This window comes from Myotis nattereri, assembly GCF_964212035.1.
Source record: "Myotis nattereri genome assembly, chromosome: 4".
NCBI classification, from domain to species: Eukaryota; Metazoa; Chordata; class Mammalia; order Chiroptera; family Vespertilionidae; genus Myotis; species Myotis nattereri.
This window is the reverse complement of record NC_138079.1, coordinates 81,304,382-81,331,970: the sequence shown is the minus strand read 5'-3', so window position 1 is coordinate 81,331,970 and position 27,589 is coordinate 81,304,382. Positions and strand designations below refer to the sequence as shown.

The window sequence follows — 27,589 nt, the reverse complement described above, 5'->3', positions numbered from 1 at the left end:
GATGGTGAAAGGTTGGTAGTGACAGGAAAGGAAAGAAGATGCAGAATCTGTGTGTCAGGAAGGAGGGAGCCAATCCCAGTGAGGCAAGGAAAGCAGAATTCACAGGATTTGAAGGCAGAAGAGGTCCTCCCAGAGTTCTGGCCAAGGTGACTGGGGGCTGGTCACCTCCCTTGAGGTGGGGAATGCAGAGGTGAGTGTAAGTGGGGGTAAGTGAAAGTTCTAAGTTTGTGAGAGGCCCAAAGGGGGAGCTCCAGGGGGACCTGAAGTTAGAAGAGAGACCTAGCCTAGACAAAGGTTTGGAACTATCAGTTCCCAAGTGGTCCTGATGAGGTTATTTGGGGAACAGGGATGGAGAGGTGTGCAGTGAATCAGCCTTCTGGGGCTGGTTCCTGGGGAGCACCAGTATTTAAGAGGTCGAACTACAACTACTGTTTATCCAGCACTGCTCTATAGCATGATCTTTAAATATATACATGTAATGTCTCTACTCTGCAGGGCAGATTTTTTATTACAAGAATGAGGCACAGAAGCTAAAATGGCTCATTCAAGGTCACGCTGGCAAATAATGATGTCAGGATTCAAATCTAGATCTGTCTGGTTTCAAAACCTGTGATTTGTCTATTTGGTTTTCTCTGTTACTCTGAGCTGCCTCCCCAGGAAGAAGCCACAGGAGTGGCAGGCGGGAACACCGGAGAGAGCCAGGAAAGAGAGTAAAGGAGGAAGGAACAGTGTATGTGCCTATGCCCTGGAGTCTGCTCCACAGCCTGAAGGTGCTGGGCCCAACATGAATGCTGGAAAGTGCTCCCAGGCATCCTCACCTGCCCACCACAGGATGTGACTGTGCTCTGAGGTCTGCTGCTTTTTTAAAAAAAATTTAAAATTTTTAAAATTTTTTCTTTATTGATTAAGGTATTACATATGTATCCTTAGCCCCCATTGTCCCCCCACCTCCCTACTCATGCCTTCACCCCCCTGGTGTCTGTGTCCATTGGTCAGGCTTATATGCATGCATACAAGTCCTTTGGTTGATCTCTCCCTCTTAGCCCCCCTCCCCCTCCACCTTCCCTCTGAGGTTTGATGGTGTGATAGATGCTTCTCTGTCTCTGGATCTGTTTTGGTCTGCTGCTTTTTAAGAGAACACACACAGTTTGCCAGGCCATGTGTCTTGGGTCAGACTTGCTCTCCCAAGTCCCCAAACACCAATGGTCTCAGGCCTGAGGATGAATGGGGCTTGGGGTAGAGGATGGGGTGGGCTCTGAACCAGTAGCTGGAGGGCTCACTGAGGAGCACAGCTCTGCCCAGGTAGGTACCCAGGCTCCTTCCCCAGACAGCCCTAGAAATCGGTCTACTTCCTCTTCATGCACCTACTGTAATCTGGGAGGTCTCTCTCTTCTTGATATGCTGGAAAAGAAAGTGTGATCTCACAGATCTCCCCCTCTTCTCCTGCTTCTGAAGCAATTTCAAGATGCTTCTCAAGCTTTCGGGCTTTAGAGTCAGACACTGGCATTCAAGCCTCAGCTCTAATGCTGATGAGCTGTGCTGATTCAGACAAGTTACTTGATTTCCTGGGTCCATTTCATCCTTTCTATAGAAGTGATCATAAAAGCTCTCAGGGTTGAGCTGCTGTGGACTAAGGAGATAACATGTGGAGCTTCTGGCACACAGCTGGAGCCGGCGTGACATTCTCCTTCATCTCCCAAAGGGCTGCAGGCAGAGTCTGCCATGTTCCAGCTTAGTTTCCATTCCCATGCAGAGGGCTTGGTCTTACTTCCTGTTCTGCCTCTTTGGTCCTCACAGATGGCCTGGGAGGAGGGGCAGGGGACGAGGTCAAGGAGCATCCCCAAGCAGTGGCAGAACAGGAGGGCGAAGTCTGTTCCAGCCCCAGGTGAAGAAGGGAGCTGGGAGGCTGCTGGCCCACCAGGCCAGGTTGCTTTTTCCTAGCTGGCAACTTAGAAGGCTCTGGAAGTTGTACTTAGAGAGGGGCACACATGAAACAGATTCCAAGCCTGAATTTTTATTTTATTATTATTATTATTATTTAAATCCTCACTTGCACATGTTTCCATTGATTTTAGAGAGAGAGGAAGAAGAAAAAGAGAGAGAAATTGATTGGTTGCCTCTTGCATAGGGCCTGACTGGAGATCGAACCAGCAACCTGGGTATGTGCCCTGATTGGGAATTGAACCCACAACCTTTTTGGTGTATGAGACAATGCTCCAACTGAGCTGCACTGCCAGGACTGAATTTTTAAATTATCAGTGGTCATGTTCCCTTCCACAGAGGTGATGGAGTAAGTATTCGACAAGTCCAAACACCTGGGTTCCAACCCATGACCCTGCTCAGTCCACTTCTGATATCAAGGATTGTTTCCAGGCCTGTCTGTGCAGGTGGCTAACTAGTGCATCACTGAAGTTACTGAGGGGTGGGCTCCTTCAGTCTGGGAACACTTGCTGGAGGTGGTGAGTATGTAGTGACAAGAGAGTGGCATTTGGCTGGGCTTAATGAGGCTCGAGGGAGCCAAGAGCCTTGAACTGGGGGGGAGAGGGGGGCACAGACCTCACTTCCAGGCGCCCACTCTGCTCTTCAAACTCATGACTACCCTCCCACCCAGTCACTCTGGGTAGTGATAACATTCTAGCACAGGGTGTTGGGGAAGGCTGCATAAAACCATAGACATGGTGAGTTTTAGATGTAAAATGCTGTGCAAATAATTATTAGCAAAGAGAGCAGGGGAGCAGTCTGAAACAGATTGGGGGGTGGTGGCAGAACATGGACTATCCACATGCAAGCAACAAAACCCCTCTGGGTGCTCAGCTATCACCAGTGTCCCTGTGCTCCCTCCCCAGACTCACAATCCTCCTTTTGACCATCTGGTCCTTGGTGTCAGTTTCATTTAAGGAATTACTGCATTAAATTGATGGAACATTAGTAAAACCTAATTAACATCCAGACTGAGTTTTTCTAAGGGAAGTGGAATCTGCAGAAAATAAAACACCCTAGTAATGTAAATTCCACAATATCTAAGTAAATACTATATGACTGAACATTACAAGATGACTAATTTTAGTCCAGGGATAAAAAACCCTATTAGTCTATTTTTACAAATACTACTTTTTAAAAAATATATATATATTTTATTGATTTTTCACAGAGAGGAAGGGAGAGGGATAGAGACCTAGAAACATTGATGAGAGAGAAACATCAATTCAGTTGCCTCCTGCACACTCCCTACTGAGGATGTGCCCGTAACCAAGGTACATGCCCTTGACCAGAATCGAACCTGGGACCCTTCAGTCCGCAGGCCAATGCTCTATCCACTGAGCCAAACCAGCTAGGGCTACAAATACTACTTCTAATCCTCATTCAAATCTATTCCCTCAAACCATCACATTTACCATATAAAAAAAACAGAAGCACCAAGAGATCAGCTGACTTGGTGAAGGTCAAGGTCACTGACCTGAGGCCTCAAACCTAGGCCTATTAAATCTAGGTCCAATAATCTTACCTTCATATCACAACTGCCTCCTGGTATCACATGATACCCTGAATGGGACTGGGAGTGTGAGCAGGCAGAACAGGGCCTTTTTTATTGATAGAGAATGCATTTTATTTACACACTGGGGTTGTTAACACTCTATCCATCCCATCCATCCCCCCATCTGCCCATCCCATCCATCCATCCACCCACCCACCCACCCTCCCACCCATCTTTTATCGAAGGCCTGCTATGTACCCCATGGGAATGCAGATCCTGCTCTACTGTTAAGCTCCATGAGAACAGTGTCTCTATTAAATTACTCACTACTGCATGCCAGGGTCTAGTTCAGGTCCAGCCTGGCACGCAGTAGGTGTTCAGTAAACACTGAATGAAAGAACAAACGAGTAAATCTTGTCCTCCGGGAGCTTATGATCTGGAAGGGCAGACTGACATGAAGAGTGGGGCATATTTCAGTCTGACCAGGGTCGTGACCAGAGCAGCTGTGGGCAGAGCAGTGGAGCCACTGAGGAGGGCATGGTGGCCCATGCTGAGGTGACTCCCAGTCAGCTGGCCACAAGATTACTTTGATGGCTCCATCAGCATGGGTTCCCTGACATGGCCTGTTTCCTGAGCTGTCAAGGAGCAATGGGGGAGTCCTGGGGCTCGCCCTGGGCATTGGTACTAGTATCTTTGTCATGTGGGGCCTCGAATTCCTTACTTGTGACCCTCTAGTTTTTAGAGCCTCAGGTCAACTCTGCCAACATCTCATTTTACTTACTGATTCTAGAGCTCTTTGCGTTCCCTTTTCTCCATTTCAACTCCGTTCATTTCAATGCAGCAAACACTTCCCAGGCACCGACTATGTATTAGGCACTGGGACATCAGAGCCCTCTGTGCCCTTTCTCAGGAGCAGGGTCTGCTGCTGAACCCTCAGGAGCCCATGTCTGGGGGTGCCTGACAGCAGAGGCACATGAAAGCCGAGGAGGGCCCACCACACGTGGACACGCGCTGTAAACATCCAAGAACTCCTGCGATGGTTACTGAGAGGATGTTAAAAATCATTATCTACTGAAAATATTAGATTTGCTCTGGATTGTTCATTACATACAATGGCTTAATAGGACTTTTATTGAATAGCTGCAGAGCTCTGGGCCGAAATCAATTTGCTGTACACTCGGAATTTTGATGTATGCTGCTGACTTCCACAACACGAAGCAATTTGTAATAGCTTTGGCTCTCTGTTGTTTTCAAAGCTCCTGCTACATCACAAGCATTTATTTCTGACCACAAAATTACATTTATTCAACAGAAAGCAGCTCTGGGTCTTTAAGAGGTTAACTTCTGGAGTGCTTGGCTGCTCTCCAGCCCGCGCTGGCGCGGTGGCACCGGCGGTGGCGGCAGCGCCGGGCGGGCGGCCGTGATTAATAGACTGCTGAGTGCACCCCTTTCCACATGCACGCGGCTCGCTCCCCTGCTTCCATAGATCATGGGCTTAGCCTCAACATATCTGACTGAAATTGAATTTGGCTTCTCTCTCAACCGTTCATTTCCTATGTTATGCAAGGTTATATCCTTTTCTGCATGAGCAGAACCAAACCAGCTGCAGCTTGGAGAAGAAAATGTGTTTTCAATTAGGAAGCTGGCCTGAATATTGAACCACAGTCCTACTGCTCCCCTAATTGAGCCATCATGGAGCAAGCCTCCAGACAGACACTGTATCACCAGGCCTTCGGATTTTACTGTAAGATAATTAAAACACACCATCACCACAACTGCCACCATCGTCACCTCAACTATCATGTGTAAAAAGGCCTGAGCGTCTGAAGATGGCTGTGTTGGATGAGAATGAAGGAAGTCCCTGCCAGGAAAGGGGCCACGACAACAGGCTATGCTGGGGTTCCCATGAAGCCTCCTCCATCTTCCAGTCAGTGTCCTCAGTGCCTGATCCATACTCACCTGTGAGGGACACTGGGTCCCAAGCTTGCAGATACCTTTGATGGCCCTGGCAGGGGAAATAGCCTTATATTTCTTGTGGGTCACCAGGAACCTAGTGCAGTACCTTGTGCACTCAAGGAGTTCTTACTGATGAAGGAGAAGGCAAGAGGGAGAGAGAAATTCAGCTGAGAACACTTTCCTAAACAGCTCAGAAGGGAGAAGGTGAAACAAAGTCTAAGAGCTAATGCAGGCTCTCAAAAGAAAATTAAAAACAGGCTGAGATGGTAAGGAAAAGGAACAAGGGAGGTAAACTTTCAGTTAGGTCTTAAAGGATGGAAATGATTTTTACAGGTGAGGAAGAGCAACAGGTTATAATAATGTAGGCCATGGCTTTAGGAAAAGGTCAGAGGCAGGAAACTGCAAGGAATGTTCAGGGTACAGTAAACAGACCAGCCTGGTGGGAGCAGAAGCCAAGGATGTCACCTGGAAACACATTTTAAACCAAATCACAGGGCTCCTTACCTTTCATCTAAGGTACTAGAGTCGTACAGAATCACAGAATCTGACCTAGAGGAATTTCCCTTGGAGGGAACCTAGCCCAGCGGTTCCTACAATCAGCTGCTAATGAGAATCAGGATGGACTTTGTAAAATTCGATGCTTAGGCCCCACCCCAGGCTTGATGAATCAATCTCCAGGAAGGGGGTTGCACAGGGAGCTAGTTTCTGGAAACATGGTTGATTCCCATGCAGCCAGCCAGTAGGCCCATTTGAGTATCAGCTTTAGGAACCATGGATCTGGTTCAATCTTCTCTAATACCATCCTACCATGACACTTAATGCAGTACTTGCTAAGTACAGGTATGATGGGGACATTAACATGTGCACTTGCACATGCACACACATGGTTCCTATCCTCTAGATTTCAGAAGCTTAAGGCTTAGTGTAAGGCAAGTTAAACTGTTTCAATAACTAAAATAGAAGGCACAATGTTTTCAGGCTCAAAATCAAAAAAGAGATACAAATGGAGCCCTATCAGAGATTAGAAGGGAAAGAGTTTGTTTCTGGTGGGTATTTGGGGATGCCCTGGAGCAGCAGATGCCAACCGGTGGTCCGCAGACCACTGGTGGTCCGTGAGGTCTGAAAGGTTGGCGACGGCTGCCCTGGGGGATACAGCATTTGGATTGGGCCTTGAAAAAGAATAGGTAAGAGTTGACCACATCCCTGACAGGTGGTCCTCTGGCCCCTGTTTGAACACCAGCAGTAATGGGAAATTCACTACCTTAAATGGCAGCTCATTCCAGTTTTGAACAGCCCTAATTGCGGGAAAAGTCCCCTTCCGTCTACTGATGATAGTCAACCCAAGTATTAGTCCACTGGCTCATACTGGACTTCAGAGCTATGGGGCTCCCTGCCGATTATCTCGCTATCCACTCATTGTACCGAAAAGCAAAGTCAGGCAGAAAGAGGCCCGAGGTCACAGAAGAGTGAGTGGCAGCGCCTGGGCAGGCTCCCAGGTCTTCTAACGCCCTGTGAAATGTTCTTTGAAGTAAAGCACTCGGACACCCTGGCTTTATTTAGACATGGCCTTTAGATCTGAACGCTTAAATATGTTACAGCGCAACAGATATAGGCCACAGGACATCCCTGAAACTCTTAGTCACTTTCAACTAATTCATGGAATATTTACCCAGTTCAATACATTTCATCTATTATTTGATTAAAATCCATCAAGTGTGCATGGGGCCTTTGCTTTCCACTGCACTCAGACCTCTCCTTTGGACTAGAGCCTTTCAAAGCAACTTAACACCATGGCCCACCAGACCCTGCCCGCCCACTCCTTCCTGCCTCACTCCCTCAGCCCCAGCCCTGGCCTTCTTTCTGGCTTCTGGTCATTCTGAGCTCTGTCCCTCCTCAGAACCTTGGCACTTGCTCTGCTCTGCCTGACAATATCCCCAGCTCTGTGCTTGGCTGGTTTGTCTCATCCCTCAGGTCTTACCTCAAATGTCACCTCCTGGGAGAGGCCTCCCAGGACAGCTATCTCTGCAGACGCTGCCCTGCTCCTCACACTCTTCTCCTCTCTCCCATCTATTTTCCTCACAGCACTTGTCACCATCTGACATTATTCCTTATGTTTATTATCTCTTTCTCTTCTCTAGGACACAGGCTTCAAGACAGCAGGGGCCTTGTCCACCGTATCCATGGCTACATCCTCAGTTCCTATTTGGTCCAGAGCTACACACAGTTGGCTCTCAGGGCTTCACTGAATGAAAAAATGAACGAAGATCAGAGTGAAACCCAGCATCAGAGGCAATGTGGGGCCTCAAACGGCCTTACTGCGGCTCTGAATATTGTTGGCATGTTACACCTTCACTGGACCTTTAGTACAAAGGGAAACTGCAAAAAATCACTTGGCTCCTCATGTGGGCACATCGGCAGGTGATAATGGGATAAAGTCACAGTTTGCAGTTAACTGGGCCCCACTCCTCCAAGAGGTGAAGGTTGTGGCAAAAGGTGTACACAGTTAGGGATATTTATGTGGGACAAGGTGTGGGAAGCCAGATCTGACACAGGAGGGGCTGGTTAGAAGGGGAGGGGAGCCTGAAGCTGTGTTTGCCCAGCACTTTACACAAAATGAACATCCATGTCCTATCCAAGGCTGGGGAGGTTAACTGAGATGATGGAGAGGTGGAAGGGGTTCTCCCTGCTCCCCAAGCACTATTGAGTGCACCTATATTAATAAACATGCCCGTGGTGTCAGACAGCCCAGGCCTGCCACTGTCACTTGTCTACTTCCCCTCCCTAGGCTTAGTTTCTTCGTCTGTAAAAAGGGCGCTGCTTCCCCCACCCCTCCAATGGACACCTACTGCATGTTCACTAGGGCCAGCCAGGTTCTGGGAATACAGAGGAGGCCAATATAGGTATAGAGAATCTGTAGAGAGGGTAGACATAACAAACTCACAAACACAATGAGGAAAGTACTCTGAACAAAAGGACAAGGTGCTACGAGAGAAATAGTAAGAGGGCCTTGGTTTAGACCAGTGGTCGGCAAACTGCGGCTTACACGTGCGATTGAAACTGTGGCCCATGCGCAGAAGTCAGTATTTTGTGGAAGAGCCACACTCACGGGGCCAAAGAGCCACATGTGGCTCGCGAGCCGCAGTTTGCCGACCACTGGTTTAGACTGAAGGTCAGAGATCTCTTTGAGAGCATGACATCTAAGGTGAACCTAGAGGTTGAGTAGGAGGGCCATGCAGGGGGTGTGGGGGAACAGGGCACTGGGGTCAGGGCACTGAGAGGCTGTGAGCACGGAACTGACCTGATCCTGGCTGATGCATGGAGGGAAGGTAGGGGTGGGCTCATAAGAGCTGGAACAGAGACCAGTTAGGGAACCAATGCAAAGGCCTCGGTGACACATGGTGCCTCTGGACAAGCGTGGATGGGAGGACAGAAAGAATCGGGCAGATTTGCGTACACTTGGAGGAAGGATGGAGGAGGTGCAGGGGTCTGGAGAGAGGAAGGTGAACCGGATTTCCAGCTGAGGAAACTGGGTGGACTGGGGAGTTATTTCTAAGAAGGGAAAGGTGGAAGAGAAGGACATTTCAGTAAGTGTGGAAGTTGGATAAGGGGAGGTGGTTGTGGGTTATGAACTATTTCCTGTGGAATACCTAAAAGGTGATAAACAGGTAGTCTTAGATGAGCCTGGAACTCATCACAGAAGACCAAGTTAGAGAGAGAAATCTGAGTTTTCAGCATATAGATACGAAGAGATTGTAGAGCAAAGAATGCTGTGATTCAGAGGTTTGAAGGAAAAGAAGGAACTGCCCAATGAAACTAAAAATCAATAGCCAGGGAGAACGCAGAAGGGAGAGCCCAGAGGGCAAAATGTCATGGGCTGTCTAAGGAAGAGAGCCAATCAGGAGAGAGGGGTGGACAGGTGTGCTGAATGTCTCTGAAGTGAGAGAGAGGGGACTGAAAAGGTCAAGGGAGAATGGGGAAGACACCAGGTTGGGGTGGGTTGACGTTCACACGCAGGACGGGGATGGCTCTTTAGAGAAGCTTGGCCAAGTAGGCTGGGGGACAAAGGACGGTTAGCGTCCCTCTCTGTCTCCAGATGGAACATACTAGCACTTGTAGAAATGTTGATGAGAAGAATCCAGTAGCTACCGAGACTGAAGACACCAAGAGGGGCAGCTGCAGGGCTATGGTTCCTGAGAGTGCAGAAGGTAGGCTCCAGGACCCAATTAGAAGGGACTGGAGTTTGAGGAAGGGGCACTTCCTCCCACAGTGGAAGCCAACAGAGAAGACAGGTACTGCTTTGGAGGTCTGGTGACCAGAAGGTAGAAGCAGCAGCTACTTTACAGTATTCTGAAGGCTGGGTGGTCATGTGCTTGAAAAACACGTAGCACAGCGCTCACACTTGCCAAGTGTCCCCCCAAATCCATTTTGAGCATTATTACAAGTGTGCTACTACCCCCTCACCTGTTCAAGTGCATGACCTCACTGGCCTCATTTGCCTGGAGATTAAAATCTACCACAGATAAAATGCAAAGAGAAGGGGGAAGATAATATTCAACTTCTGACATACAAAAATAGAATTATGTAGCTATTGCCTTGTGAGCATGATTTTTTCTTTTTTTTAAAAAAAAAATATTTTATTGATTTTTTACAGAGAGGAAGGGAGAGAGAGAGAGAGAGTTAGAAACATCGATGAGAGAGAAACATCGACCAGCTGCCTCCTGCACATCTCCTAATGGGGATGTGCCTGCAACCCAGGTAGGTACATGCCCTTGACCGGAATCGAACCTGGGACCTCTCAGTCCGCAGGCCGATGCTCTATCCAGAGCCAAACCGGTTTCGGCGATTTTTTTCTTTTTGAAAATAGTTCATACTTATAAAGTAACAAAAGAAACAATTGTGACTAGGAACATTCCCATGGCATTAGAAACCTCCCTTGTGCCTATCCTATCGGTGATAAACTCTATTCTGAATTTCCTGTTTAACCTTTTCTTTATGCTTCTATTACATAATTAAAATTCTCTATTTATCCCCTAAACAGTACCAGCTCAGTATTGCAGGTTTGAATTTCATTCTCTCCCTCCTGCTATGTTGTATTCCACTGTATGATTACACTACTCTTTACTTATTCTTTCTACTGCCGATGGAAATGGGTTGTTCCCACTTATCACTTTCAAACATTCCTGAACTTGTTTCCTGGGGCCCATATTTAAGTTTATTCAGGGTATATACTTAGGACTGAAACTGCTCTGTCAAGGTATATATTCTTCTTTAGCGTTAGTATCTGATGCCAGATTGGAATTCACACTCCTCCCTTGATTTTTGAATTATGGCTAGCCTGGTAGACATGAGTAAGTTGCACTTAAATTATTTGATTTGTGTTTCCTTGGTTACGAGGTTGAGCATCTTTACATGTATTTATTGACCATTCTGAGTTTCTCTTCTGAGAATGCCATACATGGCTTTTGCGCATTTTCCTACTGAGATGTTTGTCTTTCTCTTACTAATAGGTAAAAGATTTTCATATTTTCTGAAAACGAACCCTTTGTCAACTATGTGAGTGGCAACTGTCTCCTTCAGGTTTGTGACTTGTGGCCAAGGTTACCCAACATATGATTGGCTCATAGTATGGCCTTAGGGTGCACCATTCACATCAGAGGCATTTGAATCTTTATTATGAAAAAGATTCAGATACGTTGGAATCTTTATTATGACAGGTTTTCAACAGATGATGCAAAATGTCTTGAGAAAGGTAGAGTCTTTTACTAGTTCACACAGAGGTAAAACTGAGCTAGCAGTGCCTTGGAATTAGTTCTTCATTTTCTCTGGGATATCTTTCCATGAGGGGGTGAGGGAAGCTTTTACCTTTAAATTTTAATGTAGTTGAATGTAACAATTTCTTACTTTATGGTATCCTATTTAAGAAATCCAATCTTACTCAAAGTTATAATATTCTGTATTTTCTTTAGAAAGGTTTGAAGTTTTGCCTTAAGTCTTTATCTATAATCTATATTTGCATAAGGTTTGAGGTAGGGGTCTAACTTCATTTAATTCCATAAGGATCACCAGTTGTCAAAGGACCATTTACTGACAAGCCCACCCTTTCCTCAGTGATCTGTAATGCTATCTTTGCAATGTATCTGGCTCCTATGTATGCACAGGTCAGTTCTGATTTTTATTATGTTCCATGGGTGTATTTATCTATCCCTATGCCAATTACTATGGCTTTGATAATCTGGAAGGCCAAATCCTGTATCTTGTTCTGATTTAATATTATCTTCACAATCATCAGTCTCATATAAATTCTGGAATCAGCTTTTCAAGTGTCATGAAAAATCCTGTTGGAATTTTTATTATAACTACAATGACTCACTACATATCAATTTTGAGAAAACTGATATCTACACTAATAAAAGAGAATGATGCAAATTGACTGTACCTTCATGGCACCCAACAGCCAATCAGGAATGAGTATGCAAATTAACCAACAAAGATGGCGGGTTAATTTGCATGCACAGGCGCCATGGCAATGATGCAGGCATTCCACACAGCCCTAGCCGCTCTGGGCCTCTGGGCAGCGTGGGAAGGCGGACAGGCGGCTCCGGCTGGAGCAAAGGCAGTGCCAGCAGCCAGGGGAAGGAAGATCCATTCTTGCATGAATCTTTGTGCATCGGGCTACTAGACTTTAATAATAGTGGGAATTTCTATTATTGAATACCTTACCTCTCTCCATTTAAATCTTTAATATCCTTTAATATAAATGATATTCTTTTTTCCAGAAAGAGTTTCTATGCATTGCTATATTTATATCAAGGTTTCTTTATTTTTTGTTGGTATTTCCAGTGGTATCTTCCTCAGTTTGCTTTTGTTGTAGAAGTATGTATTTAGTTATGTATATTGATTTTATATCTAGCAACCTTGTTAAATAATTAAGGCTCACTTGAAAAATGAGTTCTATTTCTTGTTACAATATGTGTACTCTTTCTTTTTCTTATCTTCAATGCTAACTAAGACTTCTAGTACAATCTTAAATAAATGTAGTATTTATGTGTCTCCTTCCTGATTTTCGTGTGTGTGTGTGTGTGTGTGTGTGTGTGTTTATAACTTTTGAAATTAAATTTATTGGGGTGACAATGGTAATGGTTTCAAGGTGTGGATTTCTGTGACAAGACCTGTGTGCCTACCATCAAAAGTCAAATCACTTTCCATCACTATATTCTGATTTTAAAGGGAATGTTATCAACATCATTGAGTATGATGATTGAGGCAGGTTTTGATAACCTTTACCCAGGTTAAAGAAGTTCTCCTCTATTCCTAGTTTGCTGGTAGTTTCTATTATGAATGAATGTTGAATTTTATCAAATTCTTTCCCAATTACTATTGAGATAATATTCTCCTCTTTAACGTGCTAATGATATTAATTTGCATGAATATATTTTTCTATTATTAAACCAAATAGCATTCTTGGGATACAGAAAGCTTGATGGATTTACCAGTACTTTTGAAGGACTTCTATGTATCTATTCATAAATTAGACTGCTTTGCACAATTTACAATAGCTAAGATCTGGAAACAGCCCAAGTGCCCATCAGTAGATGAGTGGATTAAAAAACTGTGGTATATTTATACCATGGAATACTATGCAGCAGTAACAAAGGAGAATCTCTTACCCTTTGAGACAGCATGGAGGGACCTGGAGAGTATCATGCTAAGTGTAATAAGTCAGTCAGAGAAAGACAAGTATGACATGATCACAATCATGTATGGAATCTAAGAAACAAAATAAACTGACGAACAAAGTGGATCCAGAGACATGGAACAGAGTGTGCAATCTCAGAGGGTAGGCGGGGGAGGATGGGTGGATGGGAGGTAATCAATCAAAGATCTTGAATGCATTTATGCATAACCCAAGGACACAGACAACAGGGTGCTGAAGGCCTGGGGTAGGGGGCAGGGGCAGGCTGTATAGGGTCAATGGGTGAAAAAGGGGACATATGTAATACTTTCAACAATAAACAATTATTTAAAAAAAACAACAAAACAAAAAGCAAAAGCAGAAAGAAGTCAGAGTGATGCTGGACCATGAGCCAAGGAAAGTGAGCCACCTTGGGAAGCTGGAGAAAGCAAGGAAATAAATTCCATGCCTACAGTCTTTAGAAGGATCTCGGCACAGATGATCCACTTTGGACCTCTGATCTTCAAACTTATAAAATAATAAACTTGTGTTGTTAAATAAATAAACAAATAAATAAAACTGCTTCAATATTCCTTTCTTACATTGTTCTTGTCTAGTTTTGACATCAAGGTTACAGCAGTCGCTCTCTCTTTTTCGATTTTCTGAAGGAGTTTGAAAAAGATTAGAACTCTCTGTTTTATGAATGATTGATAGAATTCTCTCATAAAAATTTCTAGACCTTGTGGAAATATTTCTGTAATAGCTGTAAGGCTATTCAGGTTTTCTACTTCATCTTTAATCAGCTTTGATGTTACAGTATTCTAAAAATTTGTCCACTTTGTCTCAGGTTTAAATTTTATTGGCATAAAATTTACTACAATATTCCCGTTATCTTTTTAATCTCTGCTGTAGCTGCAGTTATCTCCATTATCATTCCTACATTTTTTTTTTCTTCATTAGGAAGGTAGTTTGTCTATTGTAGTAGTTTTTTCAAAAAACCAACTTTGGGGCTATTCTTTGTTTTCTTTCTCATTCATTTTCATTCTTATATATTTTTATTATTAAATTTTTTTGACTAGTTCTTTCTTCCTATTTTCTTTGAACTTCTTCCATTGTACTTTTATGATTACTTAAGCTGGGTGCAAAGCTAATCAATTTTTCAGTCTTTTATTTCCTCTCTAATATAAAAGCCTAAGTTATTTAAGAGGAGATTTTCCTCCCTGAGAACACTTGGTTTAGGCAATCTGCTGCCCTACCAAGAGGAGTGGGGTCTAAGCCAACTCCTGACCCCCTCAACCCTCCTTACCATGACCCTTCTCAGGGAGAGAAGCCAGGAGCGAGGGAGACAATTTGGAAGACTTAGCATTTTTCTAGAGAGGGTGAGTGTCATTTCACTGAAGGGATTGTCTAAATGACTGAACTAAAATATACCGTAAATTGAATTGACCATTTAGGTTACTCCTATCCCCATTAATCAGTTGGTGGCGCTTGTTAAACACAAACTTAGAGAAATAAATAAATCTAATTTCAATGTAAGTTAAATTTGATGACTTTGCTCTAATAATTATAAGTAATTGTTATGACTCTAGTATTCCAAGCCCTTTAATCAAGGACAACAAATACAGTTATTTACTAGTTTTTTCTAATGGATTTTCCAAGCATATATTCTGGGGTCCCTTTCACCTTATTAGCAGTACATAACCTGAAGAAAAGATAAAGGCAAATGTTTTAAAAACTGCCTCCTGAGGAACTTCATGTTCCAGCATTTATTCAGTAACTTTCTGAGAGCCCAAATACTTTAGTTCCTGTTGCTATGCCAGGTGCTGGGAATACAAATGGCCAAGACAGGACACAGAGGTTGCCGTCACACATTTACAGACTCATGGGGAACAGAGACAAAGTCACAGGCAGCTCTCAGGAATGATGACAAATGCATCACAAATAGTGTGGCGTGCAATAGGAGCACTCGGTTCAGGGGTCCTGGCCTATCACTGAGGCTCAGAAAAGGCTTTTCTTGAGGAAGGGACATCAAGCAGAAGTGAGGCAGGAGAAGTGAAAGGAGGAAGGAGTCTCAGGAAGAGGTCAGCCCATTCAAAGGCTTGGAGGCTGGTGAGGCCACAACGCATGAGGGCCTGGTAGAAATTCAGATTGGCTGTGTGATGGACTTTTCTAGTAAGAAAAGTCTAGAAAGGCAAGCAGTTACCATCATGTGTGTCTCATAAACCACCAGAAGGATGGTGCCTGGATTTACCCTGAGAACAAGAAAACACGGAGGGGCCTAAAAGTGGTGCCCAGTGAGGTTCATGTTTCCCCTGACTCTATGACACACTACAAATGTGTTTCTTGCAAGAACACTGAAGTCTTGTATGAATTTATTGCTGTCTGAAAGCTTTATTTTGTTTTTTTCTTTTGGGGATCTCAAATAGGGAAGTAATCTATATGAATTTTGAGGCAAAGAAAATGTTTTTTTTTAATACCATACATTTTTCCAAGGGGATCACCTTGTCAAGCACCTTGGGATGACTCAAATAACATATCCAATAAATAAAACTGCACTCAGCAAACACTAATGAAGGGTACAAGAACAAACCTCTGATCAGAGAAGGCAGCATTTTAGAAAAGCAAGCTGAATGGGTCCTGCTCCAGCGAAGCACCAAGACAAGCTGCCTTCTGGCCTCGCTCAGCAGAAAACCAACCCCGCATGTTTGGTCCCCATCTGCCCTCTGCATAAAAGTCCATTCTTCAGAAACAAGCAGGATTTAGTCCCTTCCACTATGATCAGCGTGCTAGTAACACAGATTTTATATATATAAATATATATTAATTAGCAAAGGCTTCCTAAGTATTAATGGTACTATAAAAATCTTTACTTTATAAATAGCCTTTAAAATATAGCCAAATAGGAAGCCTTGATGTTTCTCAGGCATTTCAAATTTACTATCTAGAACCAAACCCATTACCCTATCTAGAATGAAAAATAATAACAAAGGTAAGAGGTGGTGGAGAGAGCATTCTATATTAGAGAGAGAGAGAGAGAGAGAGAGAAAAAAAAGAACTCATGGACACGGACAACAGTGTGGTGATTATGGGGGGTTGGGTGGAGGTGGGTATAGGGGGGATAGTTATGGAATAAAAAAGAAATATATATATAGGAAGTTGCCTGGATTTACCCTTCCATATTGCATATATATACCAAATGCAATACATGAACCTGATTGAAACCTGGGTGGGAGCAGGGAGTTTTAAGACACAATTTGGGGATAACTGGGAAAATTTTATTTTTGGACTGAATATTGAATATTATGGAATTAGTGTTAATTTCCCCAGGTGGGATACTCGGGGTTATTGTGGAAATGTCAGGGAATATTCTTACTTTTAGGAGATTCACATGTATGTTTAAGGGTACAGTGCTGTGCTATCTGCAACTTACTTTCTAATGTTGAACAACAGAGTGGGGAGCAAATGTGGCAAAATGTTAACAAATGGTAAGTCTGGGTAAAGGGTGTACATGTATTCATTATACTAATATTTCTACTTTTATGTAGACTTGAACTTTTTCAAAAAGAAAGAAAAACAAGCAAACGAAAACAGCACACGGAGCTATTTCAGGTAGAGAAACACTAAGCCAGTGGGCCTCACGAAAGCTGCTGAACAGGTAAAGGAAAGAGATGAGATCAAATGTGGGTCGGTGTAAGGTGACAGTTTTACTCACAGAATGAGGGCTCGGAGATGTACTTCAGAGGGAAAGGCACTTCATGCCCTTCCCAGACCTGGATGGTGACATCCCCCGCGCGCCTTGCAGAGCAAGGCTCAGGGGCTTCCAGCAGCCAGGAGTTACGCACAGAGAATGGCACCATGCACTGGTCTAAAATCTTCAGTGCTGACCAGCAGTCACTGCTGCTTCGTCTTCCTACACGAGTCCCTCACTCTCCTGGAACTTCCTCTCTCGCACCCCACTGCCACCTTCCTAACCTCATTCGTTCCCTGGGCCTCTGCTGTCACCCGCATGCTGAGGAACTTGCCAAGGATTCCGGCCTCCTGAGCGCTGTGTCCCAGGAGGCACCCTACAGCCTCACGCCACTCCTGAACTTGCCACCTCACCTCCCTGAATCCTGCTCCTTCTCCCTGTTCTCTGTGAATTCCTAACATCCTCCACTACGGGTTCTTTAGAGGACTTTACGGAAGTCTCTCTGCCTTTCCCCAGTAGTATTACTACTTCCATCAGCCCAGCTAAGGGCCGAGTGAGTAACTCCACACCGATAACAAAATGTCTGGCTTTCTAAAATCCACCAAGTCTCTACACAAAGAGTAGAGTAGGGGCTGGAGTGTTGGCCAACTCCACCACTTGTCCTCTCTGTGGATATTGCTCTATGGTGGCCAGGGCACACCTTTCAGATGACTGGCAGCCCGCCCACCATCTTGCCCAGTCTTTCTCTGGAAGCAAAGATTAGAAAACTTTTCCTTATACTGAGCTCAAACTAGTTCCTCATGACTTCTGCCTGTTGGTCTTTTTTCAAGCATCAATCAAATGAAATTCTCCTTCCCCTGACGGCTGCAGGTGAGAGTATCAGGATGCCCTGCTCCGTCCCTTCCATACAGGAGGCCTCATGGCTGCGGCCCCTGACAGCTAGGGACCCAGTGAGCTTGAGGAACTTCAGCTCTCACGGGCTGTGGTCCAAACAAGCTCAGTCCACCCAGTGGAAACATCACATTGGGAAGCATAAACCCAGCACGACATTGGGTCGGTGCAGCTGGGAGAGCTCTGGCTGGGTAAGCACTTTCTGTTAATGGCTTTTACTTAATGAAAATAAAAAGAAAGTGCAATAAACTATGAAGGGTGGCTCAGGATATAAAATAAATATAAACGCTTACCTCCCCTTGGAAGCTCTTCAGCAGTGGCGCTACCTGCTTGCGTAAATCCTGGAGCAAGAGGGATGGGTCAGGAAACAGCCATTTGAAAAGGAAAGAGAAGGGAAACATTTGTTAAGGTCCCCTAAAAACAGCTTTGAATTCAGTGATGGTCATCATTATATTAAGCAATCCTTGTCTCTCTCCTGCTTCGTGCCTTGATTCATACAACATAATGCCAACTGGTACCCATGAACTTAAGAATACCATTAAGTTTGTTTCTACTAAATCCTGGTTAAACACACCTCATTTCAAATGTGCAGTGGGGCCAAAGCATTTGAAACCACTTTGGAGAATGGAAGAGAAGGGACAGTATGAGTGGGGGATGCCTGGGTGCAGGTACAAGACCCAGGTGCTCTGGAGTTTAGCCCACAAAACAGTGCCTCCTATCTCACTAGGCTCATCCCTGCCAACTGCCAAAGGACCAGCCACCCGAGAACAGCAGCTTGGAGAAGTATAGGAGATGACAAAAGTACTTTCGATTATAGCATCTAGGAAGGCAGAAGAACCACACCTCTCATAATGATCGTAAATAAACTCTCCTCTGCTGTTCCTGCTATAACCAATCCACTATATATTTTACAAGTCATTTCTTTGGGCATTTTCATGTCTCATGACAGACCTGCTAAACTAACTCTTTAAAACAAGATGTGTGTCTGTATGCACACACACACATATGTAAAGACAGTTGAAGAGAAATATTCACATACACACACACACACACACACACACACACAAACTGCTATGTATGTATTTCAAATCACCAACTAAAAAACTACCCATCCCAAATTTACTTTTGGCAGTTTGGGAAATTCCTTATCCCATTCTTCTATCTGCAAATATTACATGGTTTAGTACTAAACTAAAGAGCTAGAACCTAGGACACCTCTGACCCCTGGGCCACTCCACTGCCAGTCAGAGAAGACATGCACAATTCACTGCCCTTTAGAACGGAGTGGCCTTTGCTGTCTGGGCAGCACCACGTCTGCGGGCGCTGCCACCCCGGCCACCATGTGCAACCTCAAACTGAAGAAAGCAGGGTCCAGGCCAATCAAAACCATATTGGCGCAAACTACAATTAGGGATATAACACAAAATTACAAAACCTAATAACTTGGTTACACACTTAATTCAGTGATAGGTTTTCCAACACTATTTTAAATTTGCTTCATACTGTGCCATTTATTGAGCAAAAAGCAACAAATACCTTAACGCGCAGAAGCAATGTCTTTGAGGTTATTAATATCAAGGTCTGTTGGTAAAGCCACAATAGTGCATTTCAACGTCCCCTGCCCCTTGAATGTAATGCAAATAATAAGCAATGTTTACAGAGATGCTTCTATGTGAAATGAATTTTCATTATTCTCCAAACCACTGATTCACAACTCACTTTACAGATCAAAAAACTGAAGAGAAAAATACTAGTGAGGAATTTTCTATGTAACGATGGTTGTGGGAGAAAACCATTCTGATTTAAAAGCAAAACAGTTTGCCTTGGCCAGGTACCTCAGTTGGTTAGATCCGTGGTCGGCAAACTGCGGCTCAAGAGCCACATGCGGCTCTTTGGCCCCTTGAGTGTGGTCTCTTCGTAAGCCTTAGGAGTAACCTAATTAAGTTAATAACAATGTACCTACCTATATAGTTTAAGTTTAAAAAATTTGGCTCTCAAAAAAATTTTCAATCGTTGTACTGTTGATATTTGGCTCTGTTGACTAATGAGTTTGCCGACCACTGGGTTAGATCATCATCCCAATACACCAAGGTTGTGGGTTTGATCTCCAGTCAGGACACAAACAAGAAGCAACCTATGAATGCATAAATAAGTGGAACAACAAACTGATGTCTGTCTCTCTCTCTCTCTCCCCCCTTCTCCCTCTCTAAAATCAATCAATAAATAAATTATGGGGGGGGGGCAAAACAGAAGAATACAAAATCACCATGCAATGCTCAGCTGCACCTGTGAGGCACAAGCAGGAAACGTCCCAAAATATATGTCCCTGGACTTATAGGGTATGAATCTTTGGCTTTCAGCCCATTGGGGCACTTGGGTGGTCTCTGGAAGGCTTGGTTCCCACTTTGGGGTGTGGTACTCACAACACCCCATGACACCTCTCCCACTCCACACTCGCACACAATGCCAGGGCCAGGCATCACAGAATCTCGTACCATGGATTCAGAGCTGGTGGCCACTGAGGTGTGGTAGTGTCTAGGAAAGAGTGGCACCCAGGACATGGCTGTTTAGGTTTGGAAGGACAAGCAGATGCTGGGGAAAAAACCTTGGCATTACCCATAAACAAAAGGAGGCTATGGCCCTAGCTGTTTGGCTCAGTGAATAAGAGCATCAGCCTGCAGACTAAAGGGTCCCGGGTTTGATTCTGGTCAAGGGAACATGTCCAGGTTGCGGGCTTGATCCCCAGTAGAGGGTGTGCAGGAGGCAGCCGATCAATGATTCTCTCTCATCATTGATGTTTCTATCTCTCTCTCCCTCGCCCTTCCTCTGAAATAAAATTTTAAAAAATATTAAAAAAACAAAAACAAAAGGAGGCTATGAATTACAAATGCATCTTTGAAGTTATAAAATGGTCTCTATTTTTGAAATATTTTGTAATCCTGATTTTTCAGGATGTTTTACTTTTGCTTCACAGTAGCTCACATGCACTTCTATGGGATGACGCCTACAGTTAAGAACGTGCAGCTGTCTGGCTGCAGCTCTTGGGGGTGCCTCGCCCCTCTGTCTTTGGGGACAACATGACCTTTTCAAGGGGCAGGGTTGGGGCAGTGCAGGGGCTGGACTACGTCCCCTCTCAAAGGCTCCCCTCAGTGACTCTCACAGGGCTGCCAACACCCCTACCTCTAGTGTGGTCACAGGAAGCTTAGGGCTTCACCCCTGCAGCTTCTATTTTAGAACTGCCTCAGCCCAGGTACTGTCAGCTCTCCCCTTCTCTTAGTTCACATTTCCTTCATTGTGTCTGGGTGGTGAAAGGGTGTGGATGGGGTTTAACCCTTGATAGGGGCCAGGCAATGACAAAAGACTGGCCTGCACTGAAAACCCTAGGAAGTATTTACAGACGAGGAGGTTCTGTGTTACACACCCACTCAGTGTTAAAAAAATGATCTCCAAATGAACTTACTAACCCCTGGTTGTCCCCTCATTACTCAGGTCTCAAAGCAAGAAAATTGTAACTTGAAAATGTTTTAGGTTATACATATTCAAAGAAAGCCATTTTGTAATACAACATTTTCATTAAATTTGATATTGTCAAATGTGAGATGTGCCATTACCTTATGCTACATTCGAAAACAAATGCCACTTATTAAGCTGTGATATCGATTTTAAGATTCATACTGAAGATGGTAATATGTGTAAAACTGTATGTATTATATAATCGATAATGGCACACCACAAAATTAATTAAAGTTAAAAGAATAGGGCCAAGGTTGTTTTTATCTTTAAGCTACAGTGATAGCTGATTTTAAAAAGGGTCCTTGTCTTTCAGAGATATGTACTAAAATATTTATGGATTAAATATGATTTTTGCTTCAAAATAACATAATGTGGAGGGGTAATAGGTAAAAAGGACAAAATATGTGTGTTGATGGGTTGATTTTGTTACAGATGGATAATGGGACAGGGGTTCATTGTACTCACCCTATCTTGTGTGTGTTTGAAATAGAAAATGTTTTTAAGACACTATATTTCACTGAGATACACAAAGCCTTCAGCTGACGGGTCACGCAGAACAGGCAAAGAAAGAATTATGAGACTGGGGTGAGGGACTCTCTCTCTTAAATTACAACCTACCAACTAGTTAACTGTCATCTTCATCAAGTTAACCTGGAAATCTAGGGTCATCTGGTCCGATGGCCTGCACAAGGTAGGAGACCACACTGTGGTGTCCTGGTCACATAGCTTGCCTTCCCGAGGCCTGACAGAAGGCAGCTCATCTCGGATCGGGAGTTTTCAAACACTGTGCTACCAGTGCTACCAGCAAATGCGGATATTTAGAGGAAAGCTATCCTGACACAGGCTCAGGTGATGTTATTCTTCATTTGTGAATATTTTACTTTTAAAAAGTGGGAGAGAAAAAAAAAGTGGGAGCAGATTGGAAGTGATTCCACTCTCACTCTCTTTTCTTGAGTGGGAGATTAACAAAGCAGTGACCTGGATCTGGCCACGGGAGCGGAGAATGGCTGAACCTCCATTCTTCTGGGCCCAGGCCTGCTCTCTGATGATGCCTGGCGGGTGGAGTTCAGCTCTCCCTTCAGCCCTTCTTAAGTATCTGAGAACCCTGCTCATCCCTCCATGCACCTTCCTCTCCACCCGTCTTCTCTCTCGACCAAACACCACTCCACCCATTCCAGTGACATCCTAGGCAAAGCCCTCCTGCCCGGGCTCCTTGCTCCTTGGGCTACTCCAAGTCCCGCTCTCACTCTAGACACAGAATCTGTTAGTTGTTCTAAGTCCTTGTCAGTGTCTCTAATGCCAAGATTCTATTCTCAAGATTTGCACTGTGCATTCGTATTGGAACAAAGTTCTAGAAAAGAAAGGCATGGGGTTCTAATAAGAGCCATTGAAAATATCCACTACCTCTACCCAGCTATCTGAGCTGCCCCAAATAAAGAATTCTAAAGATCTTTAAAAATACAAACTACTACCCTGGCTGGTGTGGCTCTATGGTTAGAGCATTGTCAGGCAACTGAAGGGTCATGGGTTCAATTCCCATTCAAAAGCGTATACCTGGGTTCAGGTTTGCTCCCCGCCCTCAGTGGGTTGGAATGTGTACAGGAGGCAACCAGTTGATGTGTCTCTCATAGAATTTTCTCTCTCTCCCCCCTCCCTCTCTCTCTCTTTCTCAAAAGTAATGGAAAAAATATCCTCAGGTGAGGATATTTAAAAAAACAAACAAAATACAAATACTCAGATTCCAGATTATATTGATAGGGATAATCTGAAAGGAATAATTTCTTTTTAAAGAAATTTCTATATAGAGTATTTTCTTTCTTTTAAAAATCATCATCCGAGGATATTTTTCCATTGATTTTCAGAGAGAGTGGAAGAGAGAGGGGAAAAACAGAGAGAAAGACTGTACTTGGTTCTTATTTCCCTGGATATCATTTAAGAGAGCTAGGATTCTTCTTTATTGTGTACACAAGAGCACAGACCAGGTATGGAGTTTTTAAAAACAAGTCACAAACACATCGACTGGTTGCCTCCTGACTGTGCCCTGACCAGGGCCCGGGCTGGGGAGGAGCTTTCAACCAAGGTACATGCCCTTGACCAGAATTGAACCAGGACCCTTCGGTCTGCAGGCTGACACTCTATCCACTGAGCCAAACCGGCTAGGGCTATATAGAGTATTTTCTTAAAGAAAAATGCAAACAAGTTTAATTTCAGAAAAAGCCATCATTTATAAATTTATTTAAACATAATAAATACAACATTTGATTAGCTACAAGTAGTGCAGTTTAAAAAATGACAACTTTTCTAAAAAGTAATAGTAAATTAGTGATTTTTTTCAACCAAGATATTTAATCAAACTGAAATGAGAAAGTGGTCTCTTTTCTATAACTTAAAGCCAAAATACTGAAGACAAATTGTTCAAAAGCATCTAGCTAGTGATTTTTCTAAGGTCTTTAGAATTCTAAAATATCCTGATGATGGCTGAGTTATCCTTATTATTAAAGAAAAACTTACACAGTGCACAGTATCTAGGGCTAGTCTTATTGACTGTATGCAATATAACAATTTGCTTTCTTACTGATAAGCCATCTTTTCTAAAAAAATAAGTCTATTTGTCAAATGGAATAAGGTCCTAGTGGCACCAATGCGATAATCATAATTATCTATAAAAGAAAGATTGTTCTTGGTTCTTATTTCCCTGGATGTCATTTAAGAGAGCTGGAATTCTCCCTTATCGTGCACACAAGAGCACAGACCAGGTATGGAGTTTTTAAAGACAAGTCACAAGATACATTATATGATACACAGAGTGTAGAGCTCAACTTAAAAATACAGTTGAGTGAAAAGTGAAGTTTCTCTTTGTTCCAGGGCCTGAAACCTCTGCTTCCCATCTCATCTGAGGATGAAACATGCAGCTATCAGTGGAGCACCACACTTCTGGCCACTTTTATATAAGAGCACATACACCTTCCAGTCTTTGTGACAGAAAAGAGAAACTTTAAACTGAAGCATTAAATAAAAAATATCTTTCTATATACAACAGCGGACAGTAAGTATGTCCTGGCCATTTCTCAAAAGACTTTAGTTCACAGATTTGAGAAAATTCCATTAGCTTTAATTATTTATCAGCAGTCAATTTAGATTACTGTTCTTGACCTATTTTTACAGTGTATGGGCCACCCAGCAATGAAATAAATGAATAGTCTTTTTCTACAACGGTTGATTTTCTGAAATAATAGAAATCTAGTTTAAAGAAGGAATGAAACCCCAAACATATAATTACCACAATATATAACCTGCCATGCTGCCTTTGTAGCTGGATAAAATGCACATCTTTGTGAGTTTTTTTGGTTATTAAATAAGATTATCTTGAAAGGGATAAACTCACTCATGCTATAATTTCTTCCCATTTAAATTTCTTTGCTCCATTTAAAACATGTTCTGTTTCTTGGCAGAACGTCTCTAAAACTGATGGATGTGCCTTTAGCACTGTGTCTAATAAAACAGCGTAATGGGAAGGCCTGGGTTTGTGCAGCTGGAAGAGGTGGGAGCAAAGGGGTGTGTGTGCCAGGCCCGGGCAGGGGGTTCCTGGTGGTGAGCGGGGAGGGCCAGCCTCCGGGCACTCAGATGCAGAGAGGAGGACCCTGGGTTCCTGGGCAAGAGCAAGTGGTAGTGTTCTTTAGAAAGACTCCCTTGATGATGAAAAGTGGCAGGTTTACCAGACTGGTAGTGCTGGAGCTTGGACCCAGGGCGATGAAGACCGAGGATGGTGCTCAGGACAGAGGCCCTGCAGTGAAGAAAGGTCTAGCAGCATGTGGCAGTGGTTAGCAGTGCGGGAGAGGAGCTCAGAGTAAGGTCTGGGGACTCCTGGCTCCCTCAGACCCGCCAGGGTCCACAAGGTCAGAACTGGCTTTGTTTATTTGTTTTTTCCACTCTCATTCTCTCACAGGCGTACAGTGACATTTTTCAGGTGCCATGTGACACGTGATGATACCATTATGTGCCTGGAGTATTCTTATGCTTTAAAAAGTCTGTTTTAATTTCTAACTGTCAGTGCTGACAGACACACACACACACAAAAGCTCTCTGGAGTCTTAATTTTTAAGAGACCAAAATGTTAGAGAAATGGCAGCTCTAAAGGTTTCTGATCTTGGAGCAGAGAAAGGCAACCAATTGTGTCAGGACGTCAAGGCTGTTAGTTGTCCACTGATGACCTGCCAGTATCCCAGAAGCAGCTGGGATGGCTAGCAGCTTCCTGTGGGCGTGGGAGCCCTCCCCCAGAACCTCAAGGAGATGGTGGGCTGAGGGCTCTCACAGCTTGGGCTGGCATCACCCCTGCTTGGTGGGCACAAGGGCTTCCTGCAGGACTCTTGGTGGGATCAGGGTAGGGCAGGAAGGAGGCAGCCCAGGTTCCTTAGACTAATTTTCTAAATACATCTGACTTGCCTTTAGGTCTCATTTCAAAATATTCTTCTAGGTCACTTTCTGAATAAATCCTTATGTCTAAACCTTTAGTTTTATTTCAGAACTTTGAAAATACTGCTGCTATTTCTTTCTACACATCCATAGGTTTTGAGTTTGTCAAAGGAACGACATAGTACACATATAATTTATTACATAATCATTTGCATATTTACTAAATGCAGTGAATGAGCTACTCTCGGTTCCCTGCCCTCAGGGGGCTTACATCCTAGTGCTAACGATTAACCAAAGCTGGACTCCTGGTAGGCTATTGAGGGGCCTTCCCAGGGACACTGATGGTGCTCAGTCCAGAGTAGACACTCAGTGAGTACTTGTGAACTGAATGAGTGACTCATCAGCAAGTTGACCCTTTATGGGAACTGCTGCAAAGGGGATTCATGTACTAGATGAGGCACAGCGCTGCCTTCTTACCCTGAGGCTTTCTGAAAGGAACAAGGGAGTGTGACTCCTACTTTACCACACAGCTGTGCAATTCACTCCAGACCTTAGGCCAGCCGTGGGCAAACTACGGCCTGCGGGCCGGATCTGGCCCGTTTGAAATGAATAAAACTAAAAAAAAAAAAGACCGTACCCTTTTATGTAATGATGTTTACTTTGAATTTATATTAGTTCACACAAACACTCCATGCTTTTGTTCCGGCCCTCCAGTCCAGTTTAAGAACCCATTGTGGCCCTCGAGTCAAAAAGTTTGCCCACCCCTGCCTTAGGCCCTCTTAACATTCAGACAAATAGTCTATTTCAAATTAGACTGCAGCTCAGTCCTCCAGGTTAGCTTCTACTTATAGGAGTTTACCCATAAGGATGACCAGAGATGTAGGCAGAAATTTACGCATAATACTGTATTAGAGAGAAAAATGAGAAATAATATAGACATCAACAGTAGGGGATAACTGTTTACTGAATTAAATAAATTTAGTAAAGCAATACAATGGCATATTAGGTAGTCAGTAAGATTATTTTCAAAGTATAGGTAATACCATGGAATAATGCACATGATTGCCATTTATTCAACAAGCTAGAGGTCCAGTGCACAAACTTCATGCACGGGGGGGGGGGGGGGAGTGCACGCACCCTCAGCCTGGCCTGCACCCTCTCACAGTCTGGGAGCCCTCGGGGGATGTCTGACTGATGGTTTAGGCCTGCCCTACCACTGCTGCTGCGCTCGCCAGCTGTGAGCCCGGCTTCTGGCTGAGCAGCACATTCCCTGTGGGAGTGCACTGACCACCAGGGGACAGCTCCTGCGTTTAGCAGACCAGTCGTTCTGCCAACGGGCGGAAACGGGCTCTCTGACATCCCAAGGGGTCCTGGATTGCGCGAGAGGGTGCAGGCTAGGCCGAGGGACCCCACCAGTGCACGATAGGGCTGGGGAGGCACGCAGGAGGTTGGCCAGTGGGGAGGGACCACAGGAGGGCTCCAGGGTGTGTCCAGCCTGTCTCTCTCAGTCCCGATTGGCCAGACCCCAGCAGCAAGCTAACGTACCAGTTGGAGTGTCTGCCCCCAGGTGGTCAGTGCCTGTCATAGTTAGTGACTGGTCAACTGGTTGCCTGTCTGCCTCCTGATGGTCAATAAATGTCATAGCGAGCGGTTGAGCAGCCTTAGCATATCATTTGCATATTATGCTTTGATTGGTTGAACAGACATCCGGAAACCTAGCATATTAGGCTTTTATTATATAGGATATTTTTTAGGTAGCTATTACAGACCCCCAGGCACTGTTACAGGCTCTCCCTTTTAGTGGGGTGAGAGACATTAGTCAAGTCACCACCCACAGAAGAACACTCCATGTGGTTAGAGTCATGAAGAGAAAACATATGGTGCTGGGAGAGCATTTATGAGGCAGACCTGGCCCAGACAGCAGGGAGGGCTCCCCTGAGAAAGAGGTGCCAGACCCCACATCTGGAGTATGGGTGCAAGT

The 27,589-nt window shown here is 44.2% G+C and overlaps 1 protein-coding gene across 9 annotated transcripts in view; it reads right to left on the bottom strand.

Moving 5' to 3' along the window:
* CUX1 (cut like homeobox 1) overlaps positions 1-27,589 on the bottom strand; it is a gene marked incomplete at its 5' end in the record, with an annotated part of 366,038 nt that overhangs the window by 179,300 nt on the left and 159,149 nt on the right. For all 9 annotated transcript variants that reach the window (XM_081089614.1, XM_081089615.1, XM_081089618.1 and 6 more), the window contains one exon: positions 17,976-18,023. In XM_081089614.1, the coding sequence (XP_080945740.1) occupies positions 17,976-18,023 (48 nt within the window). The remainder of the gene's footprint in view (positions 1-17,975; positions 18,024-27,589) is intronic.